Consider the following 23,563-nt stretch of genomic DNA (forward strand, 5'->3'; position numbering starts at 1 on the left):
ATTCTGTTTCTAGGAATTAACTCCACAACACACTCTTAAGAGGGGACAAAGACTTTCATACACTATTCATTAAAGCATTGTTTTCTGACAGGGAACAATCCCAGACAACCAGATGACCATCTGCTGGGGATTCATGAAATGGAGACAGAGCTATAACATGGAATTCTCCAGAGCTTCTAGCAAGAAAACAGAGACTTGTGATATTCTGGCTGCCTGAGACCGAGCTTCTGAAGCTGAGTCCACCTTCTCACTGCACTGACAAGGAAACAAACATCACAGAAGACATGGTCCTTACTAACTGTGAGATGGAAAATATACACACGAAATAAGTCAGTAATGCTGTGAGTTTAAATGCCCAAGTGCTTTTTACAGACAAATGCAGGGCAGCTGATTCAAAGCAGGGAGATATCCACATGGGTTAAGGAGAAGCTGTGACCTCATCTGTGGGGGCAGGACTTTCACATTCACAGACTCATGGACTGAGAATTACAGGGGATCTTAGGAGATCTTCTTGTCCAACGTCTCTGATCTGCTGATAAGGAAATGAAGGGACCAGAAAGAAGCAATTCGCACAAGGTCACACATACTGACCTAGAATGGATGGTGCTAGGTCTGCTGGCCCAGTGCTTTGACCACACTGATACCCTGCAGGACTGTCATCTCGGCCAACCAAAGAGAAGACCAAGTAAGGTTAAAAGCAAAGTATACCTGCATATCTTAGACATGAAAAGCACACATGGTAATAAAACAATGAAAAGCCTTAAGCTGAAAATCTGCTTTCCAAAATGGTTCTAAAGAACAGTTTCATACTGTGGAATATTTGATCATCAACATGATAACGGGGGATCACAGAAACAACCATCTTGCACTTCTTTCTACACCTTTATCTCGCTCTTTGCTATTTTGGGTTTGACTAAGCCAGTGAGGATAAATATAGGTACAAATTATCACCCTTACACAGAAAAGACGACAGAGTCTGCAAAAGTGAACAGAGCTTTGGTCCGAATCAGCTCAGTGAAAAGTTCAAAATTACAACAAGCTCTATTAACGACAGTTCTTAAGAGTAAAAAGCTGGCAAGGAACGGGGTGATGTTAGATCCACATCTCAATTCCTGCCTCCAAACTATGGAGGGTCACAGGGGACATCACATGAACAGAGGTAGCTTGGGTTCCTAACTCCTGCTAACGTGGGCAATGCGGAGCAGTTTAACGCCATCATCAGGAGTCTGAGCAGAAGTTCTCCTGTCGTGTGAAGTCCTCCTGAGTCAACTCAGGTTACAGAATGCAAAGCTAGAAGAACACTGGGAGTCTTTTCTTGAAGAAAACACCAGGGGGCTCAGCGGCTCTCTCCAACTTGCTGGGATATCTGTGAGGCTCTTGCAGGGACAGCTGGTGAAGCTACAGAAAGACAGAGTATTCGGTTGAGGCAAGTCAGAATCTCGGATTACTGTTGGTGACCTCCAGGTAAAGATGGGCAGAGAGATCATACCCATTCTATTCCACCTTCCTAAAACAGTGCCGAAGTATAAAACCAAATTCACATGAATGGGAAAAGTGAGAGAAGAGGTAACAGCAGTAGAGTGGAAGGAAATGGATGTATATACATGACTGAGCAGACCTCCTCCCTCCAAAGTAACTGGTACTCACTTTTATTTCCTTCTTTCTGTCTTTCTCTGGGTTTCATTTACTCATTTTCTAGTTTAAGACAGAAGACTGACTTTTCCTCATCTAATACCAACATTTAATGCTACAAATCTGCCTGTAAGAATGGCTTCAGCAGTACCCCACAAGCATGGCCATCCCCCAGGAATGGTGAGGCACTGTTTCCAGGGCCCCTGCAGATACCAACAAGCCGAGAATGCTTGAGCCCCTGACACAGTGTGGGGCGTAGTATTTCCATATAACCCACACACCTCATCCTGAGGACCTGAAATCACCTCTCGCTTACTTATAATTACCTAATACAATGTTAATACCACGTAAATAGTTGCTGGACACAGCAAATCAAGTTCTGCTTTTTGGAGCTTTCTGGAAAAATTTTTTTTAGAAATGCATTTTTGACTCATGGTTGACTGAACCATGGATGTGAACCTTCAGATGTGGAGCCCATGAATAAGGAGGGCAGACTCCACTATGCTGTATTTTCAGCCCAAAGCATTTTCTAATTTCCCTTTGGATTTCTTTATTGGCTACTCCTAGCCCCAGGTTCCAGGAACTGTCCAGTCTGATTTCTAGCAGTTCTTTCCTACAATGGGCATTTTTACCCTACTGTGTAGAGACCAGTACTTGGCCAAGGCCTTGTAAGGACCTCTCTAAATATCTTTGGAGCCTCTTTTCTGTGCAGGCCTTTCTTTTTCCAATACCCTGTCCTATGAGTTCCAGTCACCTTGGGCTCTCTGAACTTCAATTTCTGACTCTTCAATTCAGTTAAGACAATGAACTTGCTAGGCTTCCTCCTCCCTGCACATTGGAAACTGCTCTGGGGAAGTGAACCAGGTATCACCTCAGTGTTACCCTTCTTGCAGGGGCTACAGCTGTCTACTGCCCGTTGCCTAGTATCTGGAAATAGTTGTTTCATTCAGTTTGCCACTTTTCCAGTTGTTTATCATGAGAGGGCAATTCCTAAAGGCAGGAGCAGAAGTTCCTCTACGTCCTGCATGCTTGTATCTAGGTCTAATTCTCTCTCGTTTCATGCGGGCTGGGTCCTTACCTTTGTGGACTTCTCTAACGGCTGATCACACTGGGCCTGCTGCATCACATCACTGACTATCATTTTAGCAATCTTCCAAGCTAGCTCCTCCTGGGCCTAAAAAAGTAATTAAAATGTTGATAACAGTTATTTGCTAGAAGAATCAACAAACATTATTAGTGCTCTAAACACAACTGCATATACACATCATTTCTACGTACTTGGAAAGAAGCACATTCCTATGTATCAAAGGACCCAGGCCACCCTCTGGTTTTGGTATGTTTACATATGATTCACTGGCCCCCCAGAGTCAGCTACAGGCTAGCCAACAGCATGACTAGTTTCACGTTAGATGGTCAAAATCAAACACTCTTCTTCTTCCACTCTCGTCTTTCAATGTACCTAACTATCCAAAAAAGCAAACCTCTATTTCTGAAAGTATACCTGACAGTGAGGAAGGAAACGTTTGAGTTCTGTTGTGGCATTGATCGCTGATGCCTGCTGACTGATAGGAACCTGACTGCTTGACTGTTTTCCATGGTCAGAGTCTCTGGACCGAGGACCACCGCCTCCAAGCAACTGTGAGATCTTGGAAGGGCCACCCCTTCCTGTTAACCTCTGAGACAAGGAAACAATAAGGGGCCATGCTGCTTAAGCAAGGAACTAAGGAGAGAGAAAGCCTGAAACCTTACTTAGAATAAGTGCCCCTATTAAGACAGAAATCTTTTTACACTAAAAGCAGAATTTACCTCATCAGTATTTCCTTGCACCCATTTCTTCATAGCTTGAGAGAACATGGATCCTAGTAAACAAAGCCAAAGTTGAATGTAGACCTCATGCATAATTTTGCATTAAAAAAGATTATTAAAAGCCATTTCCCAGGTTTTAAAAGATAAACTTCTAAGATTTTTAAAAAATCATTTGCTTTTGGCTGTGCTGGGCCTTCGCTGCTGCATGGGCTTTTCTCTAGTTGCAGCGAGTGGGGGCTACTCGCTAGCTGTAGTGTTCTCACTGTGGCGGCTTCTCTTGTTGCAGAGCGCGGGGTCTAGGATATGCATGCTTCAGTGGTTATAGCACATGGGCTCAATAGCTGTGGCTCCTGGGCTCCAGAGCAGAGGCTCAGCAGTTGTGGCACATGGGGTCTTCCCAAACTAGGGATCAAACCCACGTCTCCTACATTGGCAGGCAAATTCTTTACCACTGAGCTACCAAGGAAGCCCCAAAAGACATTTTTTAAAAAAGATATATATATATATATATATATATTTTTTTTTTTTTTGTACAACCTCACTCCCAAATTAAGGCATATAACCATTAACAAAAACTGATTATATTGTTTCCATAAGAGACTATTTAACTTGTAAATATTATGGCTTGAAAAAACTTTGAAAAGCTGTTTTAGAGCTTGTTTTTCTTCTGTTCTCCTCACTTGATGAAAGAAACCATCAACCGGTGTTAAAATTCGCAGTAAACATTCAAAGATCAAATAAAACCAGGACCAGGATCTGGCCTTGAGGGCAGAATCTAGCGATACATCAGGAGGTACAACCCACTGACAGGTGGATGGACATAAATCTTTCAGACCAGCTCCTCTACTAAAGGGTTTCCAGTGCAGATGCCGCTGCTACATGTTGGATCTCTGGTCTGCAAATTCGCTGGTAAGATCAGCATTTTAAACAGCCAGGCTCTGTCCAGGCTGTAACAACTTCCCAGGAGACACACAGCCTCTTCACACATCTGTACCTAAAATGCTGAGGCACCACCGAGGAAGGAGGCTAGTCTCTATTTCTGTGAGTTAAACACACAGCTTATCCTTTCATGAATACAAACAGGCTCACATTCTAACTCTGCCTTAAACCAAGTGGCTGGCAGACTGTTTCTCAGGCAAGATCCTGATTAGTTCAATGACTGGAGTAGCCTATAGTAAACTGTAGCATTCATGAAAAATACAAAACCTGGACCCTTTCCCCTTAATAATTTGTATTACTAGCCAGAAGTCAAAATACTGGTCTTGTTAAACTTTATGGCCAGGCAGAGTCAATATTTCATGGCCACAACATTACATGTTCTCCCTAAAGTCTCAAATGGCTGTTGAACCCACTGAATTTCTTGGCGCTCAACTCTTTCTCCAGGCTACTGACAGCCTCTACTTGCTAAAGCGTCCCCCTCTTCTTCTAGTAGGGCCTCCCCACTCCATAGGAACTTCTTCAGGACTCCACTGTTCCCTCAGCACTTTCTCTGGGGCATCTCATGCCCTCCTTGGCTTCAACTTCCTTCAAAATGCAAATAACTCAAAAATTTGTTCTTGGGTGTCAGACCAATACTTAACTTAAAAATTGTCCTACAAACTTAACCTGCTCCAAATTGAGCTCTTCTCTCATATACTCTTTTTTTTGTAGCCTTCATCTCAGACATTAATTTAATCCTCCATTGAAAATCAATGTCATAACGTTTTATCTAGAGAACCCATGTTAAAATCTCATCTGCCTTCCTAATTTACTCTCCCCGTGAATCTGTAAGCAAATTCCACGGTGGATGTAGTCTCCTGAATTTCCTAAGTGTTATAAATCTGACCTAATTCCTGCTACCACTACCTACCCCCAAATCCCCTTCTTCTACTTACATTACTAGTGAATCCTACTCCCCGAGTAGCCTCTCTGACACCAGACTCTTCCCAACTGCACTTTATGCCCAGACTATGGCAGAAAGAAGCATCTCACTGCACTCTGCTTAGAAATCCCTGCGGCCCAGAAGACAGGACCACAGGCTCCCTAAGAAACACATGAGGGCATTCATAGGGCACACACAGCTCCATCTCCCTCCAGTGCAGCGCCACTGCAGAGACCGCCCGCTCACAACATCCCTTACAATTCCTTCCTGTGACACTTTCTCCTAGATGGTGTGAAGGTGACTATTAAAATTACCTTGCTTGACCCGAAAGTAAAGTTCCCATATTTTCAGAAGCTTCTGAGATACAGCCGCCTTAAAATGTGGCCCTTCCTTCTGTGCTCTATCATCAGAGCTTTAAAATCCAAAATAGAACTACAGGTTGGCAAATGACAAACACTCTCTGCAGCTGCCCTCAGCAAGGAGAGGAAAGGAGAGGAAGCAGAACTGAACTGCAAACAACTGCTGTCAGCATGGTATTCTGAGCCATTGTTTCATGCAGATGCGCCTTCTGTAATGGGAAAGCAAGTTCAGTAACTTCTGATTCAGAGATAGAGACTGTGTGGAGACACGATTACACCAAGCCCTTGGACTCACTCCTGACTATAAACACAAGGTTGAAGACATGATAGCTATTTTGTAAAATAAACAGTTTAAATCTTCAACAACCCTTCACTTACAGGCAATGACTAATGTGAGTAAAGGCGTGATACAATGTATAAAAACACAAACCTTTTGATTTCTTTACGTCAGGTTCAGGCTCAGATTCTCGGATGAACTGACCCAAATCACTAACTCTTCCAAACGTCATCTTCCTAAATAAGTATGAAAAGAACACAATGTCTAACAATCTATTTGAAATTAAGAAAAAAAATTAAACTTAAACATCTTGAGAAGGAAATGGCAAACCACTCCAGTATCCTTGCCTGGAAAATCCGATGGACAGAGAAGCCTGGTAGGCTATAGTCCATGGGGTCGCAAAGAGTCGGACACGACTGAGCGACTTCACTTTCACTTTAGGGTACTACAGACCAGGATTAAGATATTTAATGAAGCTCAATAAAGGCTTTAAAAAAAAAAAATCTTATCTAGATCTAGAAAATGAGAAATACAATTTATACCTATCCATTTTACTCAGAGTGGGACTTATCTCAAAAAGAATTGTCCCCCACAGAAAGCAAACTTTCTCTAACCCATTAATACCAAAACCCAGTTAATACCAATAACCCATTAATACCAATAACCATCAATGCCAAATAGTAACATAACACACTGTGAAATACTTAGCAACAGTTATGAGCTATAATTAACATTATGGAATAGCAGAACACAGTTAAGATGAGGTAAATATGTGTAGACTAAGATAGAAAAATCTCCAAACTCACTATGAATGAAAGCACAAGACAGAATGGAGTGTAATTTCAATCACATAAATATAAGCCAACAAAAATATACACCATAACGTAACAGTAATTATCCTGAGAAGGAAGGGGAGAAAATAGGCACTGGTTTGTCATCAAAGGGCACAGTAGCCTTATTTGTAAATTTCATTTTTGGAAGAAGAGATCAATATATTTGTATTAGTTAAACTTATTTAAAAGAAGAAAATTTTATAATGCCTATATATTATTTCACCTCAGGTAAAGCAGATTTTATTCTAGAAAGAGTCTTCCTAATAAGTCAGTTAATATATGGGTGCCAATACATCAACTGCTACAGATTTATTTGCCTTTAGAAAAATTTCAGGAAGATGCTAGAATCACTAAACTAAAACAAACACTAAAATCTATCTCTCAAGATAGAGGAAAAAAATCATTATTTCACTCACACGAGAAGGCAATGGCACCCCACTCCAGTACTCTTGCCTGGAAAATCCCATGGACGGAGGAGCCTGGTAGGCTGCAGTCCATGGGGTCACTAAGAGTCAGACACGACTGAGCGACTTCCCTTTCACTTTTCACTTTCATGCACTGGAGAAGGAAATGGCAACCCACTCCAGTGTTCTTGCCTGGAGAATCCCAGGGACGGGGGAGCCTGGTGGGCTTCCGTCTATGGGGTCGCACAGAGTCAGACACGACTGAAGTGACTTAGCAGCAGCAGCAGCATACATATACTTAATTCACAAATTTAAATTTTATAAATTAACATGTATTTATTTTACATACAAGAAAAACTATAGAAATTAAACATCTTGCAATTGACGGTCTTTCTTAAGGTCTGAAATAAATGAAGCAATCATTCCTTAAGAATAAATAGCATCTTTGGGAATTAACTCATTTAGCATTATTGTCTACCATCTCCTGAAAGAAGAAATAAAGATTACTACAACACGGACACAGCTGAAGACTGAGTAGCCAAAATAACTTTCTATTTACTTCAAAGTATTTTCTGGACTCCTTGGTCTCCCAGATATCACTTTACTTTCTAGTAAAAGCAATTAAGCATGCTGAAATCCCCTTTCATGGTACTGCCAGGACTGGGGTGGGGTAATCATGCATGCCTTTACACAGGTTTGTGTGTTTTCAAGCCATCTTCAGGGAAGAGGAACTGATATTATGATTTAATCTGTGGTAAAGATTGAGAAGTGCTGTATCACTGCCTTTCTGTTTCAGGATAAAATAAACAACCAAGTTAACTGCAATCATTCTATTCTATTTCCTCAAATACAGCTGGTTCCCAGTATCTGCAGGCTCCAGATCTACAGACTCAATCAACGACTGACTGAAAAAAAGCACTGACATTCTGTTAGATATTATAAGTAATCAAGAGATGATTTATACGGGTTTAAAATACCAGGCCATTTGATACAAGGCACTCGGGCATCCTCAGATTCTGGTATCTGAGGGGATCCTGCAATCCCCTGCAGTTACTGACGGCCAACGGTACTAGTTATTTAGTCCATGATAAATGCTTCAGCATCTTTGTAGTTTAAAACAGAGACTTCAAAATAGCTAACATATGAATCAAATGAAACACGGACAAGACAACCTAGCACACATTATGTAAACATGACATGCATCAGTGTCATACACAGCGGTGGAATAAGGACGGCAATGGAATCCACTGAGTGCTCACTGCTATCAGGCAACGTTTTCAATGCTTTTCACGTACTATCTCATTTAACCCCCTCACCAACCCAACAAAGCAGGACTCATTCTTGCTTCACGGATGAAAAACTGGAGAGCATTAGGCAGCTTGCCATCAGCAGTTGAGCCAAGATTAAACCCAGGAAGTCACTCCTGAGCCTTCGCCCTCAATCGTACTCTACTGCACTACATGTAAAAGGGAAGGGCATAGATGAGACAGTGGAAAAAATTTTTACATTTTAAATTAAAAAAAATTTTTTAAAAAGAAGCTTACCCTGCATATGTCCGTTGATACAAAGATTCTGGATCCAGACTTGCAGCGTCCACAATTATCGCTTCATCAAAATTTTTCAGAATCTTAACACTGGCTTTTTTCACACTGGACTACAACAGAAATTGTGAAATCAGTGTATGTTATTCAGGAGTCCAGTCAGTCCTCGGTTTGGAATGACAGAGCTATACAAAATCTTCAGTGTTTGAAACACACACACTTTCCACTCAAGTCTGTCACAAATGAGATGCTTAAAAGCAATGATCCTGAGACTCAAACATAAGTGCAGGAGGGAAGCACAATACTGACACATATGACACGTGCATCCATAGGCCACATGTGCTCTCCCTAAGGAATCGAGTTCCAACAAGTGAGCTTATGCTCCCAACTGTGTAAAACTCCCTTCTTCCATGCCGATGTATCTTGGCTGATAAATGTAAAGCCCAACTTTCACAGGATCAACATGAACGCTTCTGATTCTTAGTGTGGCCATGTGACAAAACAGAAGATGGAGGAAACTTGCTAAGATGAATAGTATTTTACCTCCCACTCCTCATGCCCACAAAGAAAACAAGTCAGAATTGGTACTTCTATGAAATAGAGGCATGGGTTGACCCAGTGACTCCACTTCTAAAATTCAATCATAAATAATTTATACAAAATGACTTACACACAAGATTATTTGTTGCAGCATTGTTTAAAGTAACAGCAGATAGGAATACCTTTAACATCAATGACTAAAACACAGGTTAAATTAAAAATAAATATATAAAGTAACTGACCAAACACTTAGAGAACACTCTACAGCAAAGATGCTCATTGTCACCACTTCTGTTCAACACTGTACTGCAATTTCTAGCCAGAGCAGATAGGTAAGAAAAGGAATAAAAGATATCCAAAATTGATAAGAAATAAAACTATTTCTATTTGCAGATGACATGATCTTAGACAGAAAACCCTAAAGAATCCACAAGAAAACTATTTAGAGCTAACAAATGAATTTAGTAAAGTTGAAGGTACAAGATAAACACACAAAAAGCAGTAATATTTCTACACATGTGATGAAGAATCAGAAAAATAAATTAAGGAAACAATTTCTAATAGCATCAAAGATAATAAACTACGTAGGAATAACCTGACTCAAGGAGGTGCAAAAAGTGTACACTTAAAACTACGAAACACTGCTGTAAGAAATAAAAGATGGCATAAATAAATGGAATGGTATTCCGTGTTCAGACTGTAAGACTCAATACTGTGAAGATGGCAACACTTCCTAAAGGAACCTTGACAGATTCAGTGTAATTCTGACCAAAATGTTAAAGCTGATCCTAAAATTCACATGAAACTACAAGGAACCAGAACAGCCAAATCAATCTTGCAAATGAAAAAAATGCAAAGTCAGAGGACACACACACACAGTTCCTGATTTTGAAGCTTTCAAAACCTATAAACTGTAGTAATCACAACAACGCAGCACAGTCTACGCATAGACACTGATGATGCAGTTGACACACACACACAGTTCGTGATTTCGAAGCTTTCAAAACCTATAAACCGTAGTAATCACAACAATGCAGCACAGTCTACGTATAGACACAGATGATGGAGCTGAGCCCAGAGTCCGGGAGTAAACCCATATTTTTGTTGTTTAGTCATGAGCCTAAGGTCAAATGATTTTCAACAAGGGTGCCAGGACCATTCAATGGTGAAAGAGGAGTTTTTTCAATAAACAGTGCTGGGACAACTAGATATTCACATTCAAAAGAATAAAGTTGAATCCTGCTTCACATAATATATAAAACTAACTCAAAATGGATCAAAGGCCCAAAACTCTCAGAAGAAAACAGGTGGGCATGAGAGGTGGCCGTTTACTGGACACGATGAGCAAGTCATGGTGATGGCAACACAAGACTGCAAATATACTGATGTCACAGAGCCGTATACTTTATAATGGTTAAATTCATGCTAAAGGAGTTTTTCCTCAATAAAAAAATTGCATTTCTAAACACAATGAACAAGCTGAATATGAGATTGAGAAAACAATTACATATATAAAAGCATTAAGAAAAATAAAACATCCTAGAAATAAATTTAAGACAAGAAACACAGACGTATACTTAAAAACAACAAAATATAAGGTGGCAATCCTCACCAAATTGATCTGCGGAGTTAAAGTCCTCCTTCCCTATCAGAATCCTGACTAGCTTCTTCGTAGACATTGACAAGCTGATCCTAAAATTCATATGGAATTGCAAGAGACCTCAAACCATCAAAACAATCTTGAGAGAAGAACTAAGTTGGAGGACTCTAATTTCCCGATTTCAAAACTTATTACAAAGGAACAGTAATCAAGACTGAGTTAAACAGTCATCATTTGACCCAGCATCCTACTCCTAGGTACGTACACCAGAGAAATGAAAATATACATCCACCCAAAAACTGTACAGCAGCGTGGCTTACAACAGCCAGAACAATAACCCCAACGTCCACAAGCTGAGGAGTGAACAAAATGTGGTGTGTCTATATGATGGAGTGTCACTTGGCCACAAGAAGAACAAAGTTCTAACACATGCTAAAAACACAGATGAACCTCGAAAAAAGAAGCCCGTCACAAAGACAACATATCACAAGGTTCCACTTATATGAGACATCTGGAACAGGCAAATCTATAGACAGAAAGTCAATTAGCAGTCATCCAGGGCTGGAGGAACGAGGACTCGGAGGGTGAGAGTTAAAGGGTACAGGCCTCCTTTCTGGGTGAAACAATGTTCTATAACTGATTGTGGTGAGAGTTAAGCAATGCTATAAATGTACTACAAAACCACTGAATTATACAGTGTAAACGGATAAACTGTACGGTATGTGAAGCATACCTCAATAAGGTTGCACAAAAAAAAGAAAGAAAAGAGGAGGACAGTGGCAGGAAGGGGACAAGAGTGTCTGACAACCTGGTAAGGTGTTCTCTTTCTTGCCCTAGATGCTGGTCACATGGGTTAGGTTTGCTTATCTAAATTCTTCGAGCTCTACATGATTATTAAATGTAGACTTTTCTGTAACATATTATACTTCAACCAAAAATGTAAAAGTACTTTTTATGGTTAGCACCTAGACCTTTTTGTCTAAACAAAAACAGCATTCTACTGGGTTGGCCAAAAAGTTAATTTGGGTTTGTCAATCATCAGAAAGATTTTGGTTAGAATATCTAGTAAGTAGGCTAATTTTATCTTTCCTTGTTTCTTCCACAACCTAAAGTGTATAAACGGGGTCTGATGCTAGGATCTGAGTGAAAGGATCCTAATGGCTGGGCACACGGGTCACTACCTGAGAGGTGGAGTTGTCGGCAGCCCCAGGGTGGGAGTCGTCAGGAGGACCCATAGAGCCTGGAGCTGTCAGCGAGACACTCCCTCCCAGGAACTCGTCTCCTCGAACTGAGTGGATGAGATCGTTCAAATATTTATAATACAGATTGCTGGACAAAAAGCCAGGCAAAAAGACCTGAAAGAGAAGATACCTTGTTAATGCTACCAGTCACCACTCCTGATCTTACGTCTTGTTGTACCCCAAGTATTATCCCTTTGTACACAGTTTACATTATAACTAAAACTACAACATGTACAATTTATAGGCTCCCGGAAAACTAGCCATGAAACTACTGAATCTGGACTTCTTGAAACTAGGCTTTTCTGGTTTGTTATAAATACTGAAGTCTTCGTGTATATGTTGATTTTGACTTCTGGACTGATTTAAGATAAATTACCAGGAGTGTGACTACTGAGTTCAACTCATGAAAACTTCAGCTTTGATAAATCCTAAGGATAATCACTAGCAGTATTATCAAGGCATCTATTCTGACACAGGCTTTCCAACACTAGCGTCTGTTTTTTCAAATCACTGTTAAATAAACATCTAATGTACACAGATGTTTTCGTTTGCATTTAAAAATTATTAATGTCCTAAGCTCCCATTATTATTACTGGCATTTCCTATTTTCAACTTTTCCTTTACAGTATTCAGCACAACTATAAATACTGATGTCTGTGTTTCACATACGCCTTCCTCCTAGACAGAGCTGCAGAAGGGCAGAAACCATGTTTCTTCTTCTGTTTACCCGTCACAATATCCAGCACAGAAATACTCAAACTATTAGTGAAGGAGGCACACATTCTTCTCCCCATTTACCTACTTGATAGTACTGTACTCTGATATTCTATTTTTCTCTTTTATTAACCAGAAAGTTTACCTTCTTTGTATGATACAGATCTTGAACTTTCCCTCTAAGATTACATCAGAGAATAACTGAGGCACAAGTTCCAACTCTTTCTCAATAATAAGCAGCTATTAGCACTTACCTTGTAAGTGACAACGATATAAAAAACTAACTGTTCCAACCCTGTTAGAGGGTTTGGTGAAAAATTTGGGTCACCCCTAAGCTAACTTTGCTCAGTACTATCAGTTATCTAAAAGCAATAATAACAGCAACAGTAATAACAGCAGTTCACATTCTTTAACGCTTACGATGTGTCAGGGGCTATGTTACTAGTAAGCACTCTACACGTCTTACCTCACTTTCATCCTCAAAACACTTCTGAGGTTAAGTACCTGTATGAGCCCCACCTCAGAGAGGAGGAAAATGGCACTGAAGGACTTCGGGAGCTGCCTGGGTCCCTTGGCCTATAGGGTTGAGATTAATACACACCAAGCCAGACTCAAAGCCTTTGCTCTTAATCAACATTGCATTGTTTCAGTTGTCCACTGTTGTGTTTGCTTTCCTCCACATTTCATTTTCTGACTTACACCAGGAAAAACTTCCTATAGTTGAACACTTCTGGGATTTTGGTTACCTTCTCCATGGTTGTCCAGGCCTGACGTAATGGAGTTGTGAAACAGTTAGGGAGTGGCCCACCTTCCCGGCAGATGTTGGATTCAATTTCCAGTCGCACAACATCGTCAAATCCAAGAGGGTGTGTGGCCTGGAGGGAGAAGTACCTACAACAGAAAGACGGCCAAAGTCAACCCATATCCCAGCAATCACAGCGCCTTCTGGCACCGACTCCAGAGACCCTCCTATGAGGCTCGTGCAGACCAAGGCCTACAGAGCTGGGTGGAGGGCAGCCCTGCAGCGACCTTTTCTCCCACCACATCTGAGCATTCTGCGGCTTCCAGCTCCTCTTCACAACGCACATACAGAAAGGCTAATGAAACACAATATTAGGAAAAAAAAGAAAAGCGAAAGAGTAGGAATGGGTAAAGTCAAATTTGGCACAATGACCTGATAAAACAATAGTGCTGGTGGGTGTCTTCATTTGAAGACGGCTCCCCATTTGGACACGGGATCCAGGGCAGACGGCATCCCTGTGAGGGGTGCACTGAGCTCCACCAGGTCCTCACTGCTGCCACTCTTCTGTTCCAGCACAGAAAACCCCACTTTCTTGTTATCAGTATTTTCTTAACAAAAAGTGAGCTTCCTCCCACCTTGCAACAAGTAAGTTGGCAATTATTCCTCTATGCTTTGAATTGTGGGGCAACACATACCAAAAAAAATTTTTTTTGGCCACACTATGTGGCTTGCAGGGTCTTAGTTCTTAGACCTGGGCTTGAAACTAGGCCCCAGATTCAATCCTTGAAATTGCGGAATTCTAACCACTGGATTACGAGGGAACTACCCCAAATTTCTAAACGTACACATCTGCCATGTTAATGTCCATATAACAATGTTTCCTGTACAATATTTTCCCACAAATATATTATACTAAAATAAACACTGGACAAACATTAGAACTGCATCCAAGTCCTGCTGCTAATCTGCCCTGTGACTTTGAGAAATTCACCACCTGTGTGGGCCCTGGTGTTCTCATCAGCAAATTGGGAAAATCAGACCAGATCTTCTCCTGGCTATTCATCAGGATCACCAGATGTTTTTACAGAGAAAGATTCCTGGGTCATGCCTCAAACCCACCGAGTCAGAATGTTTTCCACCAGAGAGCAGGAAACCTATTTTTGACAAGTTCCTAGGTGATGCGTGCACTGACAGGAGCATGAGCACACCTGGCAAGTGGAAACCCCTGACCCAGATGCTCTCAGCTCTCTGCCAACCCTAAGGTCCCGCTGATTTTTTTCTTTACCCTCAAGCTGTCTTCTTAGCAAGTGCTTGTGGATACAAACATCACACTGCTTTTCTTCACAGGAGAAAAGGTGGATGAAAATGAGGAGAACACAGTTTCCAGTTCCATTCCCTGTCAGACTGTGCTGCCATCTCATCTTCTGGGAAAGCTAATGAAAAACTGCTCTCTGCTAAGCGGTCAGTCCGGCTGAGTAGCCACTGAGCCCTCTGCAATATATTCCCGTTGGTTTCATCTTCTTCCATGTCCCAACCCAAGTTTTCAATCACCCAAAGCGCCAATGAGTCTGCTCATGCCAGTGCCTCCTCCAAGAACATTCTTTCCCACCTTCTTTGGCGACAGAATCCAATTCACTCTTTGGGATGCAATCAGATCTTCCTTCTGTGAAGCCCTCAGTGACCTCCACCATCACTGACCTGCACGGCCCCCACACCCTGCGTTCCCACCGGCAACTTGTGTTCTGGGAACCCCCACTGTGCACACACCAGTAGGCAGCTCCTCCGTGGCTCCCTGTGAGCTCCCTGATGGCAGAGACCCAGGTGACCCACCTTTACTACCCAAGAGCACATCAAATGCTCAGTATCTGCTAAGTGCCAAAGTCCTCCACCAACTAGACTCACTTGTCATATAAGATCATGGCGTCATTTTGCGCCTCCTGTCCGTCGTACTGCCCTTTTTTGGCAGCGAGCTGAGACTGGAAGTTGTCTGCTGCCAACCAGAACTGTAGGATATTCACTGCGTCCTCTTTCTCCATATACTGGGAAGTAAACATACAAAAGAGGAAAATCAGACTGAAAATCTGTAAACAGATTTCTTTCACCATCTTTCATCTATATATAAGCATCGACTATTGAAATATAGGACATCAAGAGAAGAAATTCCCGCAAAACCACCCACTCCCCAAAGAGATCCACTTGCTCACTTAATGCCAGTCAGCAACTTACAGTCATTTGAGATTGAAAAAATATTAAAATATTGTTTTAGGAGGGAAAAAAACAAACCAAACCAACAAACAAAACTCCACCCCAATCAAAACAAACAAACAACTCTAAGCAACAACAGAAACCCTACCACCACACAGCTGAAAGCAAACTTCAGTGAACGGGAGTTAAAATTAAAGGTGGATTAGTGGTTCCTTGCTGCCAAGCATACAAAGAATAAACCAACTGGACCCAATCTCGAACACCTGATTGTTTCCACCATTCCATGCAGCCACAGCAACCTGAACAAATGCTCCATTAAACTTAAGGTAAAGAGAGGGGGGTGAGAACTCGAATCAGCTAAGTAACTATACCCTGGTGAGGAGGTAGGATGCAGGTGTGGGTCTAAGTGACCACTCTTTGAGACTAGGAACCCTCTACCCAGACTTCAAAGTCACTTGCTTTGCAACAATTTCATTAGCTGAAGCCTAACACACCCCATCACACTACACTGCATGCCTCAAGGAGATGAGTTTACTCACTGCTCCTTGCAAATGCTTCACTGGGTAATCCTATCACATGGCTAAAGTAAAATGATGACACAGCAGGAAAAAATTCACTACTTTCCCTTCTCTCTTCTTAAGTCTGGTCTGCAAACATTTATACATTGAAATCAAGTATCAAATTCTGTGGTTTTAAAACAGCTCTAAATAGTTAAAAATCTGCATTCTTTTAAAAGCAGTTTAATTAGGTTTTTCAAAATTATAGAGCTATTTTACACTGAATTTTCAAGTTCTCTTTAATGCCATTCAAGTAATCTCGCCATTAGATACAACACAGTAATCGAGGTATTTAAACCCAATTGATGTGTTTACAAATGACTTGTCTCCTCTATGTTATTTTCCACAGGCAGGGCCCCAGCATTTACAGCTTAGAGGCTGGAATCTAACAGAGTGTGAAAGGAAATGCAGAATTTACCTCTGAGAAATAAAAGAGGGCTGACTCACAGAAGAGAATGTCAGCCAGGTAAACAGTTCCACTGGTCAGCACTTCAATCTGGTATTTACAGAAATGGTGACTTCGTAGAAACTCACTAAAGTGCCTGCATGTGGACAAAAAGGTAAAATTTGAGGGATCGACCAAGGAAAGAGCTCTGCTGGGAAGCACACACTCTTTCCACGCTGTGCCCGCTGTGCCTCACAGCCTGGGTCAGCACACCCTCCCTTCCCACAATGTCTCCCTGACTCCTCTCCCTGCAGCAACCTCTCCCCGCAGCAACCTCTCCCCTCTCTTACTGGCTTGCAGCTCCCCTCTAGCATCGAACACATGCTACCTCCTACTGCAGTAACCAAGCAACATGCCCTATTACTCTCAGGCTGTAATCTCCTTCAGCAGGTACTATAGCTTATCGTGCACAGCACCCTTTCCATAAATGTTAAATGAAAGAATGAATACGGAGATTTTTTTGAGGGCATGTGGATTTAGTGCTACAGCATCCATTAAGCTTACAGCATATACTAACAATCAGGATATCCACCTGAAGACACGTGTTGTTTAAGCCGATAAAGTACATCACACTACAGTCACAATCTCCCCCAGTGACTTCAGAATTAAAAACAAATTCTTTTAACTTAAGAAATATCAACATTAAAAATACCAATCTGTTTTACTTTTACTAGGATTCATATAATTTGTATTTAAAAGAAACCATTCCCCAAGATAGTTTGAGAGGATGCCTATAAGATCCTGTAAACATTCAAAGTATTTAAACTCTCAAAGATAACTTGGCTTTTTCCTGAGACTGAACCAAAATTCCCAAGACCATAGAATGTGGGAGTGTGAAACCGACGTACTCGTGCTCCATTGCACTGAAGACTATGGACTGTGCAGAAACGAAACAGTTGGGATCCACCTGCCCGTCTTCTCCACAAATCTTTGCTGTAAAAGAAATGGTAAATAACTTTTTCTCTAAATCCAAACTATACACACCTGCAAATCAAAGCAGGCAATAACTGTAAAGGCATCAAGATTAGCAGGTTTTAACGCAATTAAAAGAAAATACAGGTAAACAGCTGATCATGAGGTAGGGAAGGTCTTTCTAAGCATACATGCAAAAGCAAAAAAATAAAAAGATTCAATATGAAATTAATTTCTATAAATTAAAACACTCCCAAAACAAAACAAAAGGGAAGACTAAGGGAAAAGATTTGCAGCATATATGACAGTTTAAGAATGATAGATTATTTTCATTCATGTATCAAGAGCTCTTACAAACTAACAAGAAAGTCTCAAAAGAAAAATGAACAAAGGACAGGAAAAGAAAATTCACTGAAGGACAAATATAAAATGGCCAATTTAAAAACATATGCATGCTCGCTAGTAACCAAGGAAATATAATAATGGATTACAATAATGAAGCATATCACCTTTTGTCTAGTAAATTGGCACAAAATTGTTTTAACAATCCATATGCTTAACTGTTTAATGATACACACACTTGAGCATGGGCATGGGCAAACTGACCCTTGCATTAGTGGGCATATAAACTGGCAGTTTCTAGCACAAGCTTTAAAAATGAACGTATCCCCATCCCTCAAAATATGAACATACCCTTTCAATCAGCAATTCTATTTCTAGGATGGTAACCTAAGGAACTACAGATTTATGAAAAAGAATTTTCTCTTCATCAAAAGCTCTCTCCTTTTCTCAGCTACCCCAGACAGGTTAGTTATCAATTGGTACAAACACCTAAAGGAACTGCTAGCGAACGATTTCCAACACAGGCACATTCTAATCTGTTCAGACACCTAACAGTTATCATTAGGCACAGGTGGTCTTGGGAAGTCTAGAAAATGGCAGCAACAAATTTTCACATAGAAAGAGGAATGACATAGAAAACCCCCAAATTCCACGACACTTGGAATGAAACTGTTGAAAATTCCAAAATAGAAGCAGATGGGTACAAGCCACCAACAGCCACAAGGCCCGTGTGTTACAGGCGTCTGTGTGGGAGAGGAAAAGGGAAACACATGGGCAGCACCTGTCAGCCTGACGCAGACAGAAGGTGTGCACTGGGAGTGTGGTGACTGACCGAAGAAGCTTAGCTGAGACCGAGGAGGGGATCTGCTGTCCCCAGATAATGAGTAAAGACCCAAAGAGCCCCACGCTGGGAAGAACCCGCTAGGAGAGGAATAACAGGCTATACTTCATAAATCAAAACACTTAATTTTTGTGATCAAAAACTCAAAACTGAGTACTGGGACTTAATAGGAATATAATAAATATCTATTCAATGTATAATGAACCACTTTTATCTGTGACTATAGGCATACTTGAGGCCTTTCTGATACAACATAGTAAAAGCTTTCAAACATTTTAAAAATTACGACTGACAGAAAAATTTATATACCTATGCACGATGGAAAAAAGAAACCATTTTCAGAAGTGCTGTTTGTTTGCCTTTACTACTGTGAAGCACTTTGAATTTTCTAGTCTTTTTTTGGAAGGGGGGGTGGTGGTGGTGAAGACCTAAGAGGAGACTGGTCCTAATCTGTAGCCTGAAAAACACTGCCAAACAGCCTACCAGGTAAGGTCTGGTTTCAAAGCCTAACTCTGCCATGCCTGAGCCTTATCGAGCACAAATGTTATAGACAGCAGGTGTGCACTGGCAGCTGTTACCTTCTCTGTGCTTCCTCACTTATAAAATAATAACTATTTATGCTAAAAGGTTCTTTAGAAGATTATATGAGTTTGTTCAAGGGAAGTGCTTAGAATATTGTCTGGGACACAGTAAGTACTCAAGCAAACATGTGCTACTATTTTTCAAATAAAAAACTAATAATAATGAGTAAGAGGGAAACTTTTTAAGTGAGCAACAGTCAGATACAATAATGTACACTGAAAACAAGACATGGAAGGGAGATGCTGAATTTCATATTCATGAAAAATTCTCTCAATAACCAAAAAGAGGCTTTTTTTTTTTTTTGGCCATAGCTTCAAGCACTGCTTACCTATGATGTCATTTCTCATTGCTTCTGTAATTGGTATCGGTTTAGCAGCATCTGGAGATATGTATTTGGTAAAAGTAGTCACTGCATCTTGTTCTATACCTGCAAGGGAAGACAGCGACAATTTCAAAACCAAAAAGCAACTTGCACCAGTAATGGAACATATTCACCAACAGCAAGGCTTTGCTGTGGACCCAAGCACACACACAAATACACAAGTAAATAAACTTAGGACAAAACAAGCCTCTGTCACAAAGTTGCTTTTACATCCTTTGGTTGGTGGAGCAGAGGACTTATGAGCAAGCCCCCTGCCCTTCCCACAGCTAACAAGTTCATGAGAAACAGCAAATATTTATTCTCACACACCCTCTTTCCATATCTCCTCTCCAAAGTTGGAACCTGAAGGATTTACACAGAGGGGGCTCAAGTAATTTACAAATCCATGCTAAAAATCGGAGAAGGCAATGACAACTCACTCCAGTACTTTTGCCTGGCAAATCCCGTGGACGGAGGAGCCTGGTAGGCTGCAGTCCATGGGGTCGCTAGGAGTCAGACACGACTGAGCGACTTCACTTTCACTTTCATGCACTGGAGAAGGAAATGGCAACCCACTCCAGTGTTCCTGCCTGGAGAATCCCAGGGATGGGGGAGCCTGGTGGGCTGCCATCATCTATGGGGTCGCACAGAGTCGGACACGACTGAAGCGAGTTAGCAGCAGCATGTTGAAAATATTTTACCAAATTTCACATCCACAAATACATTCATCTGACCTTCAACAACCCTGGAAGGTTAAAACAGTGAGTCTCAAACTTTCTGTCTTGGGACTTTGCAATCTTAAAAATTACTGAGCTTCCATTTATCTGAGTTTTACCTATAGATAGTAAGGTATTGAAAATTAAGATGAGAAAAAATTATCCAGTTTAAATGAACAACATTAAATCTGTTAAAAGTTAACATAAACACCATTAAAAAAAAATAACTATTTCCCAAACTGAAAAAATTAATAAGAGGGTATCATTTTATATTTTTGCAACTCTATTTTTCTTGATAGCAAACTGTTAAGATTCTCATATCTGCTTTGGCATTCAATCTGTTGTGCTTTTTTATTTGGGTCAAATATATATAGTGCTATCAGGATATGAGAAGAAATGTATGTATATTATATATGTTATTGTGTGTGTGTGTGTGTGTATATATATATATATAGATAGATAGATAGGTAGATATAATGTGTGTGTGTGTTGTTGAGTTAGTTGCAGAGTCATGACCTTATGGACTGCAGCCTGCCAGGCTCCTCTGTCCATGGGATTCTCCAGGCAAGAAGAGTGGAGAGGGTTGCTACTTCTTTCTCCAGGGGATCATCCCAATCCAGGGTCTCCTGCATTGTAGGCAGATGCTTTACCATCCAAGCCACAAGGGAAGCCTATGTGTATACATGTGTGTATGTACAATTTCTGTCCTGGTTCCTGGCACAGAGTTCCTAAAACCCTTGCAGCTTCCTGAGTTGCAGTAGGGGCCAGAGGAGCCTCATTTGTTAATCATAATAAACCTCTTTCAACCACAGGAAAAGTTTATGGACACCAAGTGACTTGTGCAGAGAGGCAGCTGGTTGCCAGAGAAGGAACCAGAACTCCAGCCCCACTCCCCAACCTCCAGGGAGAGTGGAGGGGGTTGTGGACCACCAAGCCAATCACCAACAGCTAATGATTTAATCAATCATGCCTACGTGATGACACCATAAAAACCCTGAATGAAGCAGCTCAGAGAGCTTCTGGGTACATCAATGTGTCCATGTGCCAGAGGGGAGATCGCCCCAACCCCACAGAGACAGAAGCTCCTGCACTTGGGATCCTTCTGGACTTCACTCCATGACCTCTTCATCTGGAAGCTATTTTCCTCCTTTATAATATCCTTTTCCATCACTAAACATATGTAATGTGTTTCCCTAAGTTCTTTGAGCCTTGACAGCAAATTAACAAAAAAGGAAGAGGTAGTGGGAATCTGACGTACAGGTGACAACCTGGGACCCATGATTGGCATCTGAAGTGGGGGACACTGCTGTGAACTGAGCCTTTAACCTGCAGGGTCAGTACTAACTCCTGGTAGTGTGAGAATGGACACTAGGTTACAATCCAATGAGAATGGAGAACTGCTTGATTTTGGACAGACACTGCTTTGGTGTGAACAGAGAAATGGTTTTCTTTATATCAAGAATATCTGGCCTCAGAGCTGTGAAAAGGAGTATTTTAATAGCTTTCTGAAATAACTGTGGTTATATTCTTCTTTGATCCTCCTTGTGTGTACTCAGTCATAACCCCAAGGACTATGCCCCCCCCAGGCTCTTCTGTCCATGGGATTTTCCAGGCAAGAATACTGGGTGGGTTGCCACTTCCTCCTTCAGAGGATCTTCTGGATTCAGGGATTGAACCTGTGTCTCCTGTATTGGCAGGCAGATTCTTTACCACTGAGCCACCTGGGAAGCATTCTTCTTTGATACTATATCCAAAACTTGAAAAGTGGTAGTTTCTTAAAAGTTAATCAGAATGTAGAATCAGAAACCAAATTAATAAACTGGTTATAGTCTGTTACATTAGAATCTACTGGTCTATGTACCATGTTTAAAGAGTTTTTAACTAATGAGTGCTTTTATAGTATCATATATTTTCAAGCATTTTAAAAAATATTGGTTCACTAACTTATGAAGATCTTACAAATGTTGATAAATTGCATCATACAGTATAAAAAAAGAAATCACAGCATTAATATAACCAATGATCTTTTCAGAACACTCCTTAAAGCTATCAAAGCATGTGGTAGTGAACAGAAGTTTTTCAAATTCGACATCTCACTTGAAAACTTACATTTTATCACTGGGGAACAACACTGCCAGCTGTTTTCCATGAAATGACAACTCATTTTACATGGCCAGAATTACTGATACCAAAACTGGACAAAAGCAGTGTAAGAAGACTATAGACCAATATCCATCATAAACACAGGTGCAAAAATGCTTGACAAAATATTAGAAAATCAAGTCCAGCAGCATAAACAGACTAATACACCACAAGCAAATGAAGCTTACTCTGGGAATGCAAGCTTATTCAGTACTTTTTTTTTTTAATCGATATAATCCCTCAGACAAAAGAAGGAAAACCACATGGTCATATTAAATGACACAGAAAAAACATTTGAGAAAATTCAACACCATTCATGATTTAAACAGTTATCTGTAATCTTTTAAACAACTCTCAGTAAACTTTTAAGAGAAGGGAGCTTCATCAACCTGATAAAGAGCATTTACAAAATCCCATAGCTAACTTCACACTTTATGGTGAAAGCCTGAGTGCTTTCTAAGATCAGGGAGAAGACAAGAATCTCAGGCAATCTACACAAAAGCTCCTAGAAATAATGAGTAAATTAAGGCCACAGAACAGAAGGTCAACATATAAAAGTCAATCATATTTCTATATACCAGCAATAAAAAAACTACAGAAACAAAAACTTTTTAAACATACTATCTGCAATAGTACCAGAAAAGAGGGAATAACAAAACATTAAGGATCTGTACACTGAAAACCATACAACGCAAAAGAGAGCGATCAAAGAGGTAGGTAAATGGAGCAGATTCAATCTGTGGGTTTTAAGACTCAATACAGCTAAGAACGTAAATTCTCTCCAAACTGACCCATAGGTTGAATGCAATTCCAATAAAAAAAATCTCAGCAGGTGTAAAGTTAAGTAGCTTATTTGATGTTTTTCTTATTTCTTGAGGCAGGCTTGTATTGCTATGAACCTTCCTCTTAG

At 40.7% G+C, this 23,563-nt stretch overlaps 1 protein-coding gene across 2 annotated transcripts in view; it reads right to left on the minus strand.

Annotated features, from left to right (window-relative positions):
* AKAP10 (A-kinase anchoring protein 10) overlaps window positions 1–23,563 on the minus strand; it is a 46,911-nt gene that overhangs the window by 6,016 nt on the left and 17,332 nt on the right. The window contains exons 5-15 of one of the 2 annotated variants that reach the window (XM_040245873.1): window positions 19,763–19,861; window positions 17,606–17,690; window positions 16,731–16,854; window positions 15,453–15,589; window positions 13,555–13,699; window positions 12,035–12,208; window positions 8,717–8,826; window positions 6,089–6,171; window positions 3,439–3,491; window positions 2,711–2,806; window positions 592–1,398 (exon numbers count right to left, since the gene is read on the minus strand). In XM_040245873.1, coding sequence (XP_040101807.1) covers window positions 1,291–1,398; window positions 2,711–2,806; window positions 3,439–3,491; window positions 6,089–6,171; window positions 8,717–8,826; window positions 12,035–12,208; window positions 13,555–13,699; window positions 15,453–15,589; window positions 16,731–16,854; window positions 17,606–17,690; window positions 19,763–19,861 — 1,214 coding nt within the window. In that variant the 3' untranslated portion in view covers window positions 592–1,290. The remainder of the gene's footprint in view (window positions 1–591; window positions 1,399–2,710; window positions 2,807–3,438; window positions 3,492–6,088; window positions 6,172–8,716; window positions 8,827–12,034; window positions 12,209–13,554; window positions 13,700–15,452; window positions 15,590–16,730; window positions 16,855–17,605; window positions 17,691–19,762; window positions 19,862–23,563) is intronic. The other variant, XM_040245874.1, reaches the window with a different exon arrangement.

The sequence above is a fragment of the Oryx dammah genome, unplaced genomic scaffold (assembly GCF_014754425.2).
Source record: "Oryx dammah isolate SB20612 unplaced genomic scaffold, SCBI_Odam_1.1 HiC_scaffold_8, whole genome shotgun sequence".
NCBI lineage: Eukaryota > Metazoa > Chordata > Mammalia > Artiodactyla > Bovidae > Oryx > Oryx dammah.